Raw genomic sequence first — 18,574 nt, forward strand, 5'->3', positions numbered from 1 at the left:
TGGGGTCATATGTGAAGAAAAAAATCAAATTGTGAGAAAAATAGGTCCCACTGAAGCTGCCGTTGGTTTAAGGCCTTTGCCCCATGGAGGTACTCTGTATTGTTATGATCAGTAAATACCTGCACCGGATGGCAAGCTCCTTCAAGGCAGTGACACAATTCTGCAAAGGCATTTTTTATCACCAGGAGTTCCTTAGCCAGTATTTGGTAGTTTAGCTATGTTGGGGTGAGCTTCAGTGCACAAGTATAATACTTGTTCAGGACCAAGGCATTTGGAGAGCACAGCCCAATCGCCACGCTGGAGATGTCTGCTTCTACTATGAAGGCTTGCATGACATTTGGATCACCCAGTATGGGTGCAGTAGTGAGGCAATTTTCAACTGTTTGAATGCATGCTGGGTGTTGTGAGACCAATGGAACTGGGCATTTTTCCAAAGAAGAGTAGTGAGGAACTTAATTTGTTTTGAAAAATTTGGGCTAATTCCTCGATAAAAATTGGTGAGCCTCAGGAAGCATTGCAGGTCACATATAGAATGAGGAATCAGCCAATCCTGGACAGCCTGGAACTTGCACAGGTCCATCTGGATCCATTCTGGGGATAAGACAAAGCCAAAAGAACTCCAAGGAGCTTAACTGAAAGCACACTTCTTGAGCTTGACATAAAAGCCAGGCTGCCATAAGCATTCCAGCACCATTTAGACATGAGTGGTATCATGTTCTGCATAGTCAGAGAAGACCAATATGTCATCTAGGTCAACTACTATGCACAGGTCCAATATGTCTCAGAACACATCATTTATAAAATGTTGGAAGGTGGCCAAGGCACTGGTCAGTCCAAAGGGCATTACGAAATCACAGTTGCCATACTGGGTTTGGAAGGTGGTCAAATAGCACTGACAGGGCTTGGCTCCCAGAGCCGGGCTGTTGCATGCCTCGAAGGGGGAGGGAGGCCCAGTCTAATGCATCCTCTGACAGCAGGTGGATAACTAGGCTCACTTTCAACAATCAGTAATGTAGAACTGAGGATGGGATCATCAACAAGAGGCAGCACTGGTTTATAAAACCCTGGAATTGCTGGTGATTACCATAAGCTGTTCTGAAAGATGCATCGTGTAACAGGGTTGTGCGAGCCATGTCTGGAGTGCGGCTTTTTCAGCTGTCTGATTTGTTCCTGCAATAGCTAGGTATGCGAGGTCAACTGGATGACCTGGGCCTGCAGGATTTGGTTGTCCACCTGAAAGCGGTGGACTCAAGTGTGTCCAGTGCTCCTGAAGGTTAGCCAAGTCAATTCTACCATGACCAGCTCCGGGCTCACTCCTGTGACTTATGTGGTCCACGCAAACTGTCATGACCAGGATGTGGATGGTCTAACCTAGTGGTTGGAGCAGGAGTCTGGAGATAGGCTGGGTCAGATACTAGGAGATCACAGTCCAAGACGGGTCAGAGGGCAGACTGAGAGTCAGGCAGTATCAAGTTACCAAGATATCAGAGTCAGGCAGTAGGAGCATGTAGCACAAGAGAAACAGTCCTAAGGGAACCTAGTTGCATGGACAACTTCCTGTTCCTGTGCTTGCTTTAAATAGAAGCAGGAAATCAGTCAGGACCCTCAGAGCTCTGCCAATCAGATCCCAGGACTGGAGTTCTTGGGTGGAGTTGAGCTTCTAGTTCTGGTGGTTATTAGTTAGTTGGTCATGGGGTGGCAGGCTGTAATTTAGTGGCTCCTAAGCACCCCGTGGATTGGGTTTGAGACCCATAGTACCTGACGATATGTTTCTGGAGCTGTTTATAGCATAAGCCATTCAGAAATTCCAATCTCTGTCCAATACCATTCCAAGAATACCTAGCAATAATAGTATGTTAATTTAATAATCAAAGGGCATGTCACAAGCATTAGTGAAGTAAGCCTCAAATGTTTCCCTCATTTTACAGACGAGGCTCAGAGCACTTAAATAATTTGGTCCAAAGTCACATAGGAAGTCTGTGTCAGAGCTGGGAATTGAACTCAGGGCCTCCTACTCTTAGTTCTGAACCTTAATCACATGACCAGACTGCAACAACCAGCCAATCAATTCTTTGCTGTCATTCCCACAACTATTGATTTAGGTAGAGAATGATAAGGTCCAGGCTAGTGAAACCCACTGATCTAAGTGTAGACCTTCTGCATAACGTGTCTAGGGACAAAGCGGAACCGCCTAGTGGCTCAGTATTCCAGAGACAGGCGAGGTGTATGGGGAACACCCTCAGGAAACTCATGTTCTGACGTTCCATGAAGTTTGCCAGAGTGATTTTGTCTGTTTCTACCTGACCGTGCTATCCCTGTGCCCAACTCCATCAATATGAGAGAGATGAGGCAGATAGGCTGCCCCAAAATGGAATTCTTCTGTCGATCTAGATTCTGCCTCTCAGGGTGGTGGATTACCTATGCCAACAGAAGAACTCCTTATAAAGAAATGTATTTGCTTCCCTGAGAATATAGCTCTAGAACTTTAAGCTTCAATGTATCTTAAGGTTATTCAATTGCTTATGAAATAAAAGACACTAAATCCTCAAGCAAGTCTTTTTTATTTTGTGCCAGCAAGAAGAGAAGGGATATGGAGATTTTGGGACAAACTGCCAAATCTCTTTTCCTAAGCTGCACCGTCAAAAGGAAAAGCTAGTTGAGTTGCCGCGAGAGTTGAAGCCTTCTCTCTCACTTCCTGGATTTTACAAATCTGATCTCTTTAGCTGATTATTTCCTAGAAGGCTGATTTTTTGTAGTGAAGGGAAAAACGGAAAGAGGTACATTCTACAGTCAGCCCTCTCATTAATGGTGGATATTCTGTGCAAAGAATCACACTGGACTCCTGCAGCTTCAAAGCAACCTTCTGGAAGATATCCCCTCCCCTGAGAACCCATGAATGCAGGACCAAGGGTTTGGCTCTCAGAGAACTGTGGACTGTCCCTGTTCACTTCAAGTGGTTTAACTCTAAAACCCAACAAGAAGTTAAAGGTTCACATTTGAACTATTGCACTGTTGAGCATTAACAACCTTTTCTTTTTATGCCCTAACTCATTATTACAACACTGTTATTTGCAGTATTGATGTGGCCCTGTTGGTCCAGCATATGAAAGAGACAATGTGGAGAAGGTAATATCTTTCCTTGGACCAACTTCTGTTGGTGAGAGAGACAAGTTTTGGACCTACACAGAGCTCTTCTTCAGGTCTGCGTTTTCCCAGCAGAAGTTGGCCCAATAAAAGATATGACCTTACCCACCTTGTCTCTCGCATTATTATAAGTAATAATATATCAAGTGCACTGTTGAACTTTACAAATAACTAGATTCAATTTGGCCAGGGAGAAAATAACACAACATAACATTTACCTTAACTAAAGTCCATGATACAATCCGCCCATCTGAAGAGATGGAGAAGAAGTTCAAATTATTGTCCAGGTCATCTTTCTGCCACTTGACCTAAAAAAAACCAAACACACCACTCATAGTTGGCACAGAAGCACTCAGCGGGGGATAACTACAGAGCACTTGGGAAGACAGAGGTTTCAAATGAATGAGTCTCCTTTTAGCTGGAGCCGTTCACATTTAGCACTACTCCCACTGATGCCCCCTCCTGCAGATGTCCAGGGGTAGAAAAGGTTAATGGGAGCTTGATGCTGTGGACTTTGGCCCTATTCACACTTACCTGTTTTTCCTAGACAGTTTTATGAGCAGCCAACATTGTACAGTATCTCAACCTTCTTAGCCCCTCTCTCTCTCATTCTTGTGACTAGTTCTTGCCAGCTGTGATACTGGAGGAAGTTTCAAGTCATCCAGTTCCTTTCTGCATTTCAAATCAAACTTGCCACAAAAGTGAGACAGCAGAGGTTCTCCTACACACTGAAAACCTCTGTCACTCTCCTACCCTGCAGAGTATTGCAGAATATGGCCCTGGCCCTGTGATCCAATCCATGCAAACAGAGCCCTGCACTCACGTAAGGCTCTGCTGATTTCAATGGGACTCCATGTGGGCAACCTTTTACACCCCCACAGAATCCATCTGAAGTCAGTGGGGCACAGGAAGACCTGTACAGCTCAAACTGCAGGACTGGGACCTAAGGGATCTGTAAGAAAGCTTTGGTGTTTTATTGCTGCTTGAATAATCAGGAGCTTTGCTTATAAGCTCATCAGGATCCGGCCTGTGCTGTCTACATCTCTACAGTACCTACCAGCAGCACATTTTGGAACTACCACAATTAAATAAACCCGTGGAAAAATTACAGGGTTAGATTTACAAAAGGAGTTAGTCATCTAATTGTGACTTTTGGTGCCTAAATCCCAGAATCAGTTGCCACAAAATCCCCACTCAGCTGCCCCCAGGTGCCTAAACTCCTTTGGCATCTAAATTTTTACGGTAGAGGTTCTGCAGGCGCCTACGTTTCCGCCTCTCTGCATGCACACTGCAGCCCCACGCCAGGCATCTGGGCACCTAAAGCACAGAGTGATGCAGAGACTGGGGGAACATAAGTATTCATCCGCCCAGCTCACCTGCAGGGCCTGGTCCGGTAGGCGTGCTCTGAACAAGCTTACCAGACTGGGTCCTGCATGGGAGCTCACAGAAAACAGCTGATGGGGAGGAGCTCTTTCATAACTCGTAGCCCAGGGTTTGGCAGACTCACCAGCCCCTGATCTCTATCCAAATGTCCCAGATTGCACAAACTCCACTGCTGATTTATCTGGAGCTATTCCTTGCTCTACCTGTCTGGAAGGACATCAGTACCTACAGCTGTCAATCAGGGTCCCTTGACAGCTGAGGGGAGCAGGGATTTGACCAGGGATGCGCCACATCTCGGGCATGTGCTCTAATCACTGGGCTATGGATATTCTGCTGGGGCTCCCTCAACGTCTCCTGTTGAAGCTGTTCCACTGTGGCTCAATATTGAGAAGTTATCAGGTGGAGGGGGGACTTGAACGCTGGCTATTCTATGTCCTAGGAGAGTGTCCTAACAATGGGTTAACAGTAATGAGGGACCGCCACCTTCTTCCTTCCCCCCCCACCTTCCAAGGAGACCTACACCTCCTTCCTCTGCTAGAGGTGGTCACTGTAGATCAGGATTTGGCCACAATGGTGGAGCATGTGAGAACCTTGTTCTATTGCCCTTTCTCTACCTGTACTTGGATGGGAGAACTTCAGTGCCTGAAGCCGTCAATCTGGGCTCCTTTGTAAGCATTAAGTTCAAATAAAGATATACATTTAAAAATCAAGACATCTTTCAAAGCAGGAGGATTCAGAGGCCACCGTATAAATAAAACACTGTTTATAGGCTGGCTGCAGCTCTCGTTGAAGTCCATAGGAGCACTGCAACAGATTTCAGTGAGAACAGGATGGGGCCTGGGTGTTGTCTCTTGGAACATTTATACTCAGGATATGAGATTCAGCCCTGGGCAAAGGGCCAAACACAAGGGGCGTAAGTGGTGCCTAGGCCTTGTGCTAGGGAAATTTCACCCGTCAAAAGGAAAATTCTCTCTACTACTTCAGAGCATTTATCTGCCTCATAAGGAGATTTGCCTTTTGAATGTGACTGCTCAGTGACAGAGATTAGAACAAGGATAAATGTTTTGTGATTTATAAGAGACATTTCAGTAAGACCAAAAGCACCAAGATTGATCCAATTTTCTGATCCTGAAATTCAATAAGACTGAAGAGTAAAGGATGACCTGTCACAATATCTGCCCACTTACAGTTCTTTGGGCATCTATCAGCAGAGCACGGGCACAATAACTTACAAAGACTGATCCTATGATTTTAGTGGTGTACTTGTCTCTGTCCGAGTACTACAGTGATGTATTTTTCTAAACATCACGCATTAAAAATTAATCTGATTATCACAGTGCACACCAAATACTCCATCTACGACAATCTATTCCTGTGGCATCTAGTCCCAAAAAGGAAGCTGTATTCTCAGTATTGCAATTATGGATACTTGGTGTTTTGGTGTTGCTCCCCTGGAGAAAAAAGTGTTGATCCTATAAAAAGAAGTTTTTGTATTATGAAGCCCTATAGAGCATGAAAACTAAACACGAGATTCACTGAAGAGAAATTAATCCTCTAGTGAAAAGGTCTCTTCCCTAGAACACATGGCTCTGAGGAACTAAAAATGAAAGTTGAGGAAATCTATTTGAGCATATTTTTATATACTCCCTATATGGCCATGAGATGTGATTGAAAACTGAGTAGCATATGTCTCTTGGATCAGAGGGGCTATCGTATGAGCAGCAACTATTACAGGTCAAAGACAGTATGTGCCAGCACTGCTCTGTGCTATCTTCAGTAAATGGAATTGCACAATATGATACACAAAAATAAAAGTGCTAATTATGTTAGAGTCACTTCCTTTCACTGGTGTGTACTGACAGCATTGTTTTAAAAGGATAAACATTTCTGAGAGCATCCATTTCAGATCCATCTGCTTAGAACAGCACCCATTGATGACAATGGTTGTCAGCTCTGGATACTCCTTTAAACCCCTTCATCTGATGCTGAAAATGGTTTAGCTGCTAAGGAAGATGAGCCAGATCCATTTTCAACGCTGTTCTAGAAAGTGTGACTGAGAGTATGTACTACCCAGTCTCTGTCATGCTCTCCAGAGTGGATGCCCCATCTATTCGAACAGCTGCTCTGTTTTCTGAATTAGCAAGGCGATGGCAAGGGAAGCTGGTTGCTGACAGCCTTGGAAAATCAGGCCCTATGTGTCTAAAGCTGGGCACCCAAAAATGGAGGTACCCCATATTAAAGGCTGCTTTTGAAACTGGAGCCCTAAACTTTAGTTTATCATCATATAACAAGCTCTTCTTCACTTGTCCAACCCATTGAGGTCATCTCCCCCCTTAACTCATATACATCCTCTTGAACCCATCTCCTCCTAGGACAAGGAAACTAGATAAGCCCAACAGAGAAGCCCAATTGACTCCGATTCCAATAGGGGAAGCAAAATCCTGCTTCGAGATTGTCTCATAGAAAATACTTGCCACCAAAGTACAGCTGTCTAAACAAGGGGACAGTTAGCTCAAGGGCCTCATTCGGTGCAGGACCACATTGGGAGAGAAATGGTTTCCCAAGACAAAAAACATTTAGGATTTATAGATGAAAACCAACTGGAATTTGTATTTGAAGGAAAGTGCTGATCACAGTGCATAAATGTAATGTGCTCCTTACAAGAAGCGCCATTAACGACTTGTCTACATGGGGCTGCTCAGAAAAGTTAACCTGAATCAACATTTAGAGTGGATTTGTTAAACCAAACTCAGGCCACTTGAATTCTGAAAAAGAGCACCCACATAGGGGTTTAATGAATCCTTTTTACATTCACAGCTTTCAGGTTGATTTCTCTGCGTGTCTCTGTGTAGACAAGCTGGCTACACTGAAAAGTTAGGTCGACCCAGCGATGTTGGCTTTATGCAGTTAAATCACCCTAAGCCCCAGTTTAGACAGCATTAGTTCAATGCAAGAATTCTCCCATCAACCTAACTATTGCCTCTCGGGGAGATGGATTAACTACAGTGACAGGAGAACCCCTGCCGTGGCTGTAATGAGTGTCTACAGTGAAGCGTTACAGAGGCACAGCTGCAGTGCTGCTGTGGTGTTTTAAGTGTAGACGTAGCCTGAATAAGTGAGAAGCCACACTATGCATTAGCTGACATTTCAGAGAGTCTCCAGATGCAGCCCTAGTCATTTGTGCACTGTACATAAATCCAATCTGAGCTGACCAGCAGATTAATTTCCTTCCATTATTCCAAGCTGTAACCACTTGCCCCTATCCTGCAGACGATACAAAATTATTTGCTATATATCTCACCTGCCCTGCTGTTTGCACACTTTGAATCCTGTTGGGCCAAAGTATGCATATCAATGGCCAAATTCTGTCCTCAGATGAGCACCAGCACCTCCCACTGTAGCTAGTCAGAATTTTGAAAAGCAGAATTTGGCATGTAGCTCTTCATAAATCAATCCCTCCAACATCTTAACAACTTTTGGCAGGGGGAGGAGGTGTTGCTGCTACCTAAATACCACGACTTTTTGCCAATTTAATTGACAGCCTTCATGATGCTCAGAAAGAATTGCCTGTCTGTTCCCTCTTTTACCCAAGTTTTGTGAGCATGAGATCAACTTCCTTTCATTAGCTGCATCCTTGCTGCATGTGTCATGGCAATCATCTTAGTAGTGCACAAGATATGTTTGAGAAGTTAATTCCTTATCTAAGCATGTGATAACGATCCAGTATTTTGGCAGCATGATAATACACACAAAAGTTCACTTATAATAGATAACATAGAAGAACCACATCTGAAGCATCCGCAAAATTCTTTGCTACCAAATGCAAAAAAATTGCCTCCCGAGATAAAAACCACTATAATTTGCATTATGGTAGCACCTGGGAGCGCTAGTTATGGACCAGACAGACCCTCACTCTGCTCTGCTAGACACTGTAAAAACACATACTTTTGACACAAATTTCACCAAGGATTTATTGCCTTTTTTCTTATTTATGTAAACTGATATACATATTTTAAAGTAATTCTTAAGAAAAACAATGTCTGGCTTGGGGCAGAGAGAAGAAATGGAGAAATTTGTACTGTGACCTCTCCAAATCCTTCACCCTTTAAAATGATTTTGGGGTTCATTTTTGTATGTTTTACCTTTATTTTAAAAATGGGTTCAAATTTGCTGCCTAATTCAGGTTTAGTAAAAATAAAGTTTACATAAAACCTTCCAGTAGAAATGGCTCCATGACTTTGTTTTAATTTTAATGGACTAAGATGTTATTAGTAACATAAGCAAGGAAACTTGTTTGTTTTTTCTTTTTAATGTGCCTGACTATTTTTGTGCAATGCATAAAAAGTCTGTGGAACTCATTGCCACAAGATGTAGTTGAGGCAAGAGCTTACCAGAATTCCAAAAGGATTGAATATTTAATATTGAATGAGAATATCAAAAGTTACATTAAGTGGGGTAAAAGGAAAATAAAGGGTATAAACCTTTATCCTCACCAATTTTAGGCTTAGCAAGTCACTTCCCCTATAAAAACATTATTCTCTAATCTATTACAAGGACACTAGCACCTTCTTCTGAAGCAGCTGTTACTGGAGACAGGATACCAGACTGGGTGGATCACTTGTTTGATCAGGTATGAAAATCCCTATCATCCTGACAGTGGCCCTTTACAAGAAATGGTGAGTAAGTTTAGCGTTTGTTACACTTAAGGATGTCTGCCGCTAACTTCAGTAAAACATAACTCCCGAATTTGCCCCTGGTATAAGTCTGACTTCAATCCTTTGCAGGTACTTCCCCTTCCCTCCCCCATCCCCTCTACAGTTCTGCCATTGCCCCTCAGTCTCTGAGGAGAACACCCCTTACTACAGACATGAGCCTCTTTAGCAGAATCTTGCAATCACAACAGGCTGTGTGGCATGCCTCTTGACCTGCCAAGGCCCTAAACATGGGACAATTCATGACAGACCCACCCTGAGGAACACAAAGATTATTCATGAACGAAATGTAAAATGCTGTGCGATTCCTTCCTATAATATCAATAACTCTTCTCTATGTGCTCAGCTTCATGAGTCTTTTATTTCTGCGGTAAGTAAGTGTCAGCAATAGAAGTGAGGGGGCGCCAGATCTAGGTTAACTTTAGGGCTGAAAGGAGACACACTCCTCTCAATCAGACATTTGAGAGATACATTACAAGGTGAGTTTGGAGTAAGGCAAAGGCTGTGATGAGACCAGATGCCTCGTTTTGACTCGGGACCTAAGCAAGGACTTTAAAATGTTGTGATGGTTTCTTGAAGATTTATAATCCCACAATATTAGGTAACACTGTTTCATTAGGTCTCAGAGATATGGCTGGGGTCACATCATTACTTATAGTATCATTCCCACTACTACATGCAGGATGTGGAGGTAGAAATCCTATCAAGTCACCGTACATGCAGTATGAACAAAAGCTTTCAGACAAAATGTAAGGTATTAGCCAGGAAACCTCTGCAAATAAAACTGACTTGAATCTGTTCTCAAATGTCCCATAAATGGAAGTCTAATATTTTCAGGCTACCTTGTTGCTTGTCCCCACCTTTGGACCTCAGAAAATCGTTTCCTAGCTTCAGAAAGGAATGTTCTATCCAATTTCAATTTCAGTTTCACCTCACATGAATTGCCTCCTATCATGTGCAACCACCCTGTGACTGCTTTGTTCACTCACTAGACTAGACTTCAATAGACTTCTTTGTACAGTAAATAGGTCTGATGATTCTGAATGGAGACTGATGGAGCAATACATATATAAATAATTAATCCAATTTATATAAAAACTCCAAAAATATATGCAATGGAAAAACATTCCTACAGTGCAAATCTAGACAGCCTTTTAAATGCAAATGTTTCAGCTGTGACATTAATCCGTAGATGAAAGAACAGATTGGCGGAGCAGAGTTATCGGATGCGCTGCTGTTGTTTATCGAAGCATACACTGATAGTTTACTGTAAAATTATGAGACATGACAGAGGGTTCAGCTCAGTCCATTTATAAAATAAACATGCCACCATCTTAGAAATCATTAAATAGTACCGTCTGCTGTGAATGCCTCTTCCCCTGCGTTGACCAATAATATTTAAATGTCTCTTTACACTGTGTTTGCTTTAGGGAGAAAAAGCTTTAGACTCCAGGATTTACTTATCTGTCTTCTCTGCTTCTTGACAAATATATGAACAACCAAAGGTCCCATTACTTCCCAGGCAACTTGTGTTTCCTTCATTTGTCTGGTAGGTTAAATACCCTCCTCTAGGTCCAAAGCTATCTAACATATGTTTAGGAACTCACTCACATGTCTTGTCCCTAACCAATGCCCTTTGCATCCATGGCTTTCCTTTTAATAAACATCCCAGATCAAAAGGGCCAGTAGAGCTCGTGGGTTTGGTAAGTGGACAGGAGAGCATCTGGTCTTTGGAGTGGTGAAGATGGGCAGTGGGCATCCAGCCGCAGGCCTGGAATAAGGTGGTAAAATTGGATGACTATGTGGAATTCAATAGGCTGAAGTCAGAGCCGACTGCCCTCTCAGGGCTGTGCAATACCTAAGCAATATGGAGGATGAAATAAGGACATGGGGTCGGCCTTCACCTCTGAATTTCTTTGGTTTGGCGGATTTATGCTTTAAGCAGCTGTAAGGCCAGGCGATAAGATCAAAGGTGGTTGGGCAGCATGCCAGGAGTGCAACCTGCAAAGCAGGGAGCCAGGCGGGAGACATTTCCAGCATGCTGCTTTGATAGCCTGACGTACCAGCACTACACTATGGAGGAAGAGACCAGGAGCAGGAGCTGAGAATGAATGGGGACCACAGACGCCCAGAATGAGAGATCTGTCAGCGGCTCTGTTATTGAGATGTCAGTTGTTCGGTGGCTGGGCATGGATCTCTTTGATGGCTTTATTCTTGTGTAGAGGCAACCAGTGTTTTCTCCGTTCTCTAGCTCAGCTGGTGCAAGATGGCAGCCCCTCGTACAGACACTGAGTTACAAATGCCTCCTCTGATTTCAGTAGCATCAGGCAGCTCAAAGGTTCTGCTACAGGCCTTTCTGCTCTTTGCTTCTCCGCAGCTCTTGCAAGCTCCTTTCACCAACCAGCAAGAGAGGTAGCACAGAAATCCCTATGTGATCTCAGCCATGGCCAAGTTGGGGAGCTGAAAAGAGGACACCAGTACTGAGATTGTTCCAGGGGGTTATCCTGAGGACACAGAGCGGAGTAAATGCCATTGTCACAGTCAGTCTGAGAAGAACATTCCTTCAAAGAACACTTCTCGCTCACTGGTAGCACCGGTGCATTCTTCACTGACTGCATCCTCCTGAGAGTCGCAGGGACTGGCCGTCCTCTCTTGCACGCCAGGAGTAACTCCACTGAAACCAAGTAATGGTGGTGTAAGACCCACAGAAGCACGAGGAGAATCAGCCCCACAGTACAGGTATATTCATATGCAGCACATACATTCCTGATGGAAATGAAAGTGTTCCCTCTCTGACAAAGAACGTAGATTTCAGGCCAGTGATATGGGGACTGACACACAGGGCAGTGGCACTAAATTGAATGGAGAGCATCAGGGTGTTCTTGAGTGGGTGACATCCACCCCTCTGCAAAGAGCATGTGCAAGGCCCATGCAGCCCTTACGCTTGTGAGACTTTGATTTATCTAAGGGAAGCCGTGGATCCGCTATAAATAGAGCGAGTTGAGGCAGACTCCACTTCTAGTTTGTTTTCTACCTGCTGGGATTTGGATATTCTGGTTTGTGAGTGCACAGTATTTTACTAGGAGCCTATTTGCTTATCCTCTCCTAGCACACAGCACTTCCTATTGTTCTGGCTTGGTTTATTGGTAGCCACGGAGCAGGAACAGCAAGGAAACCAGAAACTAGAGTCTCACTTATTTGCTTATCAGTGGTTGGGGCACCTCTGGCACCTTTGATGATATATGCAGCTGACATCCTGTATGACAGGCCAGCACTGATCTTGTGTATTTAATCAACTGCAATTCCTGGCTCATGCTCCCAATTCTGACTCTGCTCAATGAGCAGGGGTTCCAATTTACAGGCCAAATAATAAGTGTCACACTCTGTGTGTAGGGATTGCAAACGGCACACAGCAGAAAGACTTGTATCCAAATCCTGGATGGGGAGGGCTGATGCTATGGAAATCAGAGGCAGAGTCTGTAATGTGTTGGGCAGAAAGCCCCCACCAGAGCAGAACCCGACAGATTTGCATCAATGGCTGGGGGAGTCAGGTTGATGGTATGCCAGATGCTGACTGCTTCCTGCACAGCACTGAGTGGAGGATGCTCAGCACCTCACAGGCTTCTGGCATGGCAAGGGTTGTTTTGGAGTTGGAGAGAGGTTGTTCTGTACAAATTATGGGCTAGATCCCCAGCTGGTGTGAATCTGTATAGCCCCATTGGCATCAACAACCTGTGTCGATTTTACACCAGGTGAGGATCTGGCCCAGCTGGTTTGGCTATCGTGTTTTGTTATTGCATCTAGAAACACTGCATGCAGGTCATTCTTCCATCTTATTATTAATACACACACACACGCACGCTCTGGGTAAAGTCCAAACTTAACCCCTTCCCGAGAACTCTTTTATTGTTAATTTTATATAACAAAGCTCCAGCCAAAACTTGCACTGAGCTTTGTTCCCTGCAGGATTCTTCTGCCCCTGTCTTGACTTCTCTCTTTCAGAGGAACACTCAAACCTTTTTATGTCCTGAGCTGGTGCTATTAAGACCCACCTGGTCTGATTGCTAGCATGACTCAGGAGAATCTCTATGCAGGCTCCTAGAATCTGACACCCTGCATGCACGTCCAGAGTTTTAGATAGGAGCAGTCATGAATTCAGGATTCAAAACATCCTTCCTTATAATCAAATGAATGAGTTGCCCCTTCCCCCGTCACCTTCAACTTTCAGGCTGAGATCTTTCAGCATTCCTATCCCTGAAGGGGCTTTGAAAATCTGAGCCTCAGGAACTAACGGTACTATAATTAATAAGTGAAGGGTAAAAGCTTACACCTAAAACATGGGCTTACAGCTGGAACATAGTAAAGAAAAGTAAGCCTGAAAAAGCCACAATCAGATAATTATCTGTACTTTAGATCTTAAGTAACAGAATGGAGAGGAAGACAATGCAGCACAAAACAAAAATCTATTGATCCAGCAGCAGCCAGACCAAAAGGCAGATGGAAAGCCCAGCATCTATATGCAAGTACAGAAGGGGAAAAAACCCATCAAAGCAGAGCTTCCTTTTCAGACAAAAGTTACATGATGTTCTAGGGAGGATTTTGGTGCTTTGCAAGAGAATTCAGACCTGACAGAATCTATACCCAAGGTGTAGTTTAAAATAAGTTACTACACCAACTACAAAAACGAAATCTCCAGGAGCGATGGCCTCATACTGCCTCGATAAAATACAAAATCTAAGCTTAAAGATCAGACATCCTGTCTATTAACATCAAAGACACTTAGGAGAAAAATTCTCACACTTTACCCCATATAATCTTAAAGTGAAATGGGCCTTAAGAGAAAATTTTGAACCAAACAAACATGCTGCAAAGATTTTCTCTCGAGTTTCTGTCTATTCATGACCTATGTTTTCTACCAGCTCTGGTTGGCTAGGAGACTTCATCTCAATGTGGCAAACAATGACCTCATACTCCATCACCTCTCGGGTGGGCTATAACATTGCGACACCCGGGCACGAAGCCTCCTGTGCTTAGGGAACTCCAGCAGGTATAGGATGTTGCAGCACGTCTCCTCAGCAACCCAAGCTACTGTGAATACATCAAACCTGTCCTCTGCTCTCTACACTGGCTTCCCATAGAATATGGAATCAAGTTCAAAGCCTCAGTCTTTAACTTCAAAGTGCTCCATGTCCTAGACCCAGGATATTTAAAAGATGGACTACAGCTCCGGGAGGGATGGTCAACAACTTCATTCCTCTGGCCCAGTAGAACTCCCTAGAAAAAGGGTAAAAAGCTCGTCTGTGGAGAGGATGAGAGGAAAAACACGTGACGTTTGTTAGTCATGTTCCTTAGTGCACTGTGCTGGAAGGCACTCAGATTCGACAGTGATGAGTGCCGTATAAGAACCTCGACTAGAATAGCTGATTATTACTGGATGTGGCACGTACTGTTGCGAATAGCTTCAGCAACACAGCCAGTCCATGGGAGAGCTGGGACTCAAACGCTCATCTCCTGATTCTCACTCCAGTGCCTTATCCTCAAGACCATCCTCCTTTAGCACGTGACTGCTCTTCTCATTCTTCAGCAGTTTTTGTTTGCATGCCAGACTGAGTTAAGCAAAATCTCTGTGACAGGATATAAAGGCACTACCTGGTCCCCAGTACACAAGGGGTTAGCTCCAGCTTCTCTTCCCCCTCCTTTGACCCGGTGTTCAAGGGAAGGGCGATAAGAAAAGCTGTTGGAGAGAGAGAAGGGGGAAAGCAGGGCTCCCAGTGGGCACTGCGAAGACTCCTAGTCTGATGTTCTTTTTGCTTATGTTACTTTGTCTGATTTGTTTCTGCAGACTCTTTCCTGCTGAACAGTCCTTACTACCTGCTGCTAGCTCTGGTTTCTGCTCTGTCATCCCAGCAGTTTACATACACCTACCTGCCAGCTTTACAGTCCACCCAAGAAGTCCTGTCTGCTTGAACCCCTACCATTATTTAATGCTTGACTGATCTCATGCTCTCCTCAGCTCTCCTGTCTGCACAGGTCTCGCCCTCTTTAGTAAAGACCACCTAGTTAGTAACACTTAGCTTTGGAAGGCACTTAAATATAAAGAAGTGTATTGTGGCTTGATGTGTCTGCAAAGTAACCAGTGATAACCTACAAACAGCTCTCTCGACTGCAAATGTGAATGGAGGAGAGCTGAGACCATTCCCAGCAGGCGGATCTTTATCTACTGACCTTGCTGCCAACCTTCTGACCTTTCCTTCTCTTTTCCCACCAAACTCCTCATTAGCCTGAAGCTGAAGGAGAAAACTGCTGCTGCTTCAGATCCGATCTCATAAACAGAAACCAGTGAGGCCATTTGTCTGACTGTGAGTTTTAATGTGACAGATTGAGATGGAAATTGCAAATCATCAGAAGGGTGACAGTTACTTGGTGTGACAGTGGGTTATTGATGAAACACCTCTTCTTCTCTTAAGCACAGTTAATACAATCAGCACTATAAGGAAGGCTTTTATTGTGCAGCTGTGCTTAGTGGGAGGTGGGGGAGAGGAAAAGGGGACAATGGTACGTGCATATTTTGTAACTGAACCAATTTACCGACATCAATGAAATGAGAGTGAACATCCTTTTAAACGTGTCTGGGAATGGCTTGGTGAGACACAAGGTTCATTATATGATCATGCAAGAACCTAGACAGAGCATAGACGTAAGAGATGGTAAAGGCCTTTTAGGTCTCATTGTCTCTGTCACTGTCGGAACTTTGGCCCAGAATGTCAAAGGTATTTAGGCACTTACCGCTATTGATTTCAAAGTTGATGCCTAAATACCATTGAGGATCTGGACTTTCCCCTATTATAGTCTCAAGTGTGCTTTAGTCAGTCTAGATTTCAAAGTCCTAAAAGATGGGGCTTCCACATTTCCCACTGAGAGGCTGCAGCACAAACGCCTACACCTCAGAATTAGGCCAATTTCCCTGAGACTCCACCCATATTTTCCTTTGGCAGATTTCACGCGGTTAAGAATTTGCCTCATGCTTTCCCTTCTAAGTATTAGTATCTAGCTTAAATGGGATGGTGTTTGTGATATGTTATAAAGCAGGTGCAACACCTGCAGTAGTTAAAGTGCATATCTGTCCCCTGAAAAGTGGCTGTGTTGAAATGGCACTCTGGGGTCCTGGGTTTAAGACCATAAGAACGTCCATACTGGGTCAGACCAATGTCAACAGTGGCCAATGCCTGGTGCTTCAGAGGGAATGAATAGAATAGGTAATCATCAAGTGATCCATGAACAGAACAGGTCATCATCAAGCGATCAAGTTTAGGATGCCTCACTGAGCCCAGATCAGATGCAATATGTTAACTAGAAAGGTGGTTTTTCTAACTGGCAGCTCAGTAAACTGAAATTGGATCCAAAAGTTAAGCTGTGTTCCGTCGACTTAGTGCATCACCCCTAGTGAGCCTGCCCCAAGTGAGACACGTTATTATAAGCACAATTGATTGAAGTATCCACCTTTCTACAGTCTGGGGTCAACATCTGCAACTGGAACTTGGTTAACAATTGTGCTGATGAGCAAACTAGAGTCAGAGCCCAGCTTCCACAATGGCGTTGGCTCTGCATTGTTACCAGGAGTAGTACTAAGACCTTGGTTTTGATGATAATGTCTGATTTGAGCCACACACAGGTGACAGCGCTGCTGAGTATGAAGATAAGAACATAAGAACAGCTGTACTGGGTCAGACCAATGGTCCATCTAGCCCTGTGTCCTGTCTGCCAATGGTGGCCAACACCAGGTGCTTCAGAGGGAATGAACAGAGCAGGGAATCATCAAGTGATCCATCCCATTGGCCAGTCCCAGCCTCTGGCAAACAGCAACGCTGTATTACCAGTCCTTTTGCACAGCAGAAACACACGTTGAGGTTGCAAATACCTTCTATGATAGACCCCTTTTTTCACATGCTCAAGCCTCTGAACTTTCCAATTCTTTTGAGCTGAAAATGTCTGAGTGATGTGTGCCTACAGGTGAATTATTTTGGAAGGTCTGAGCAAAGTCCCTTCAGCTGCTTTGCAGGGATGAGAGAGTGACAAAATCACACTTTTTACCCACTATAAAAAATTCTAGCCACCATCTTTTTAAAAACCCAGGGCCAAAGTAAAAATGGCTGAAGTCTGAAACTTGACTAGGAGAGAGAGAGTCCTTGCCAAGGAGAACATCCTCGTGGAGGGGCAACAGTACTGCCTGGAGAGGCTGCTCAGAGGGCATCTGCAGAGATGGTTAGCTCAATCTATCAAAGCTGCACCACTTTTGCAACACAGATTTTGCGTTTCGGGACCAGACTGTGGCATTTAGTCACTGGCTTGAGTAAAGGGGGATGCATACTCCTGAGAGAGCTCAGGCAAAGACTTGCCCCCGGGTACTAGCCCTAAGCTGTATTCACACAAGGGTGTTGATCTTTTGGATCATTATTTTGACTAAAATGGGTTTTTTCCCTAATCCTGCTCCAAGCTCCATTTTCTCCCCCACCCAACTCATTCACCTTACATAAGATGTGAGCCTCAAGGTCCAATGAACGTTAAATACCATTACTAAACATAGGCAATCTTCTTCTCTCCCTTTTAAAAGAAAAGACAAGGAAATTAAATAAAAGAACTATATTTACTTCATGTGAATGGGAGATTTTTGCGTTGTGTTTTAGGATAGCAAAAGTTAATGCAATATTGCAAAGTTAAAATCACAAGGAATCAGGAAGTATAAGAGCTAAGGTTCCAACAGCGACGTTAATTTGGCTGCATTGCATACACTTTCTCTATATCTGTAGGTATACGTGCTTTTAACTCCTGTTTAGGGAGTTAAATCAGTACCTAATATGTTATTGGCCTTTGTGACTGAATGTGTAACCTAAACATTGCATTGACATAAACCAGAACCTCCTCATTTATATTGCAGTAGAGCTCAATTCATGGAAGAGATTTTCTCAATATATAGGAAGCCATTACCGTACACTCTAGAAACTTGGGAGTCTAATGTTAAGCAAGCAAGTCTATATTTCACCATCTTAAGCAACTGCATTAGAAAATTTCCACCACAGCTTTTTGCATTTAATAGTGTGTTGTGTTAACACATTGGCTTTGTTTTATGAAAATGCTTGCGCTTCCTACGATAATATTAATTCCCCGAAGACTAAGTGATAAAAATAAGAGAACTGTCAGACTTTCTATTCTACACCGAAGACATTCACGTCCCACTTTCTCCCTCTATTGCTAAAATACATGTGTTGTTTCAAAAAGAAAGAGCCAGTCAGCTCAGGACAGAGGCTGAGAACAGCTCATCTTAATTTTTTGTCAAA

General features: G+C 43.8%; 1 protein-coding gene across 1 annotated transcript in view; it reads right to left on the minus strand.

Annotated features, from left to right (window-relative positions):
* Positions 1–18,574, minus strand: part of DNAI1 (dynein axonemal intermediate chain 1) — a 245,842-nt gene that overhangs the window by 130,192 nt on the left and 97,076 nt on the right. Inside the window, exon 14 of the mRNA XM_067530888.1 lies at positions 3,363–3,452. Within this exon, the coding sequence (XP_067386989.1) occupies positions 3,363–3,452 (90 nt within the window). The remainder of the gene's footprint in view (positions 1–3,362; positions 3,453–18,574) is intronic.

This window comes from Emydura macquarii, unplaced genomic scaffold (genome assembly GCF_026122565.2).
Source record: "Emydura macquarii macquarii isolate MOO-44397 ecotype Brisbane River unplaced genomic scaffold, CSIRO-AGI_Emac_v2 contig_3114, whole genome shotgun sequence".
NCBI lineage: Eukaryota > Metazoa > Chordata > Testudines > Chelidae > Emydura > Emydura macquarii.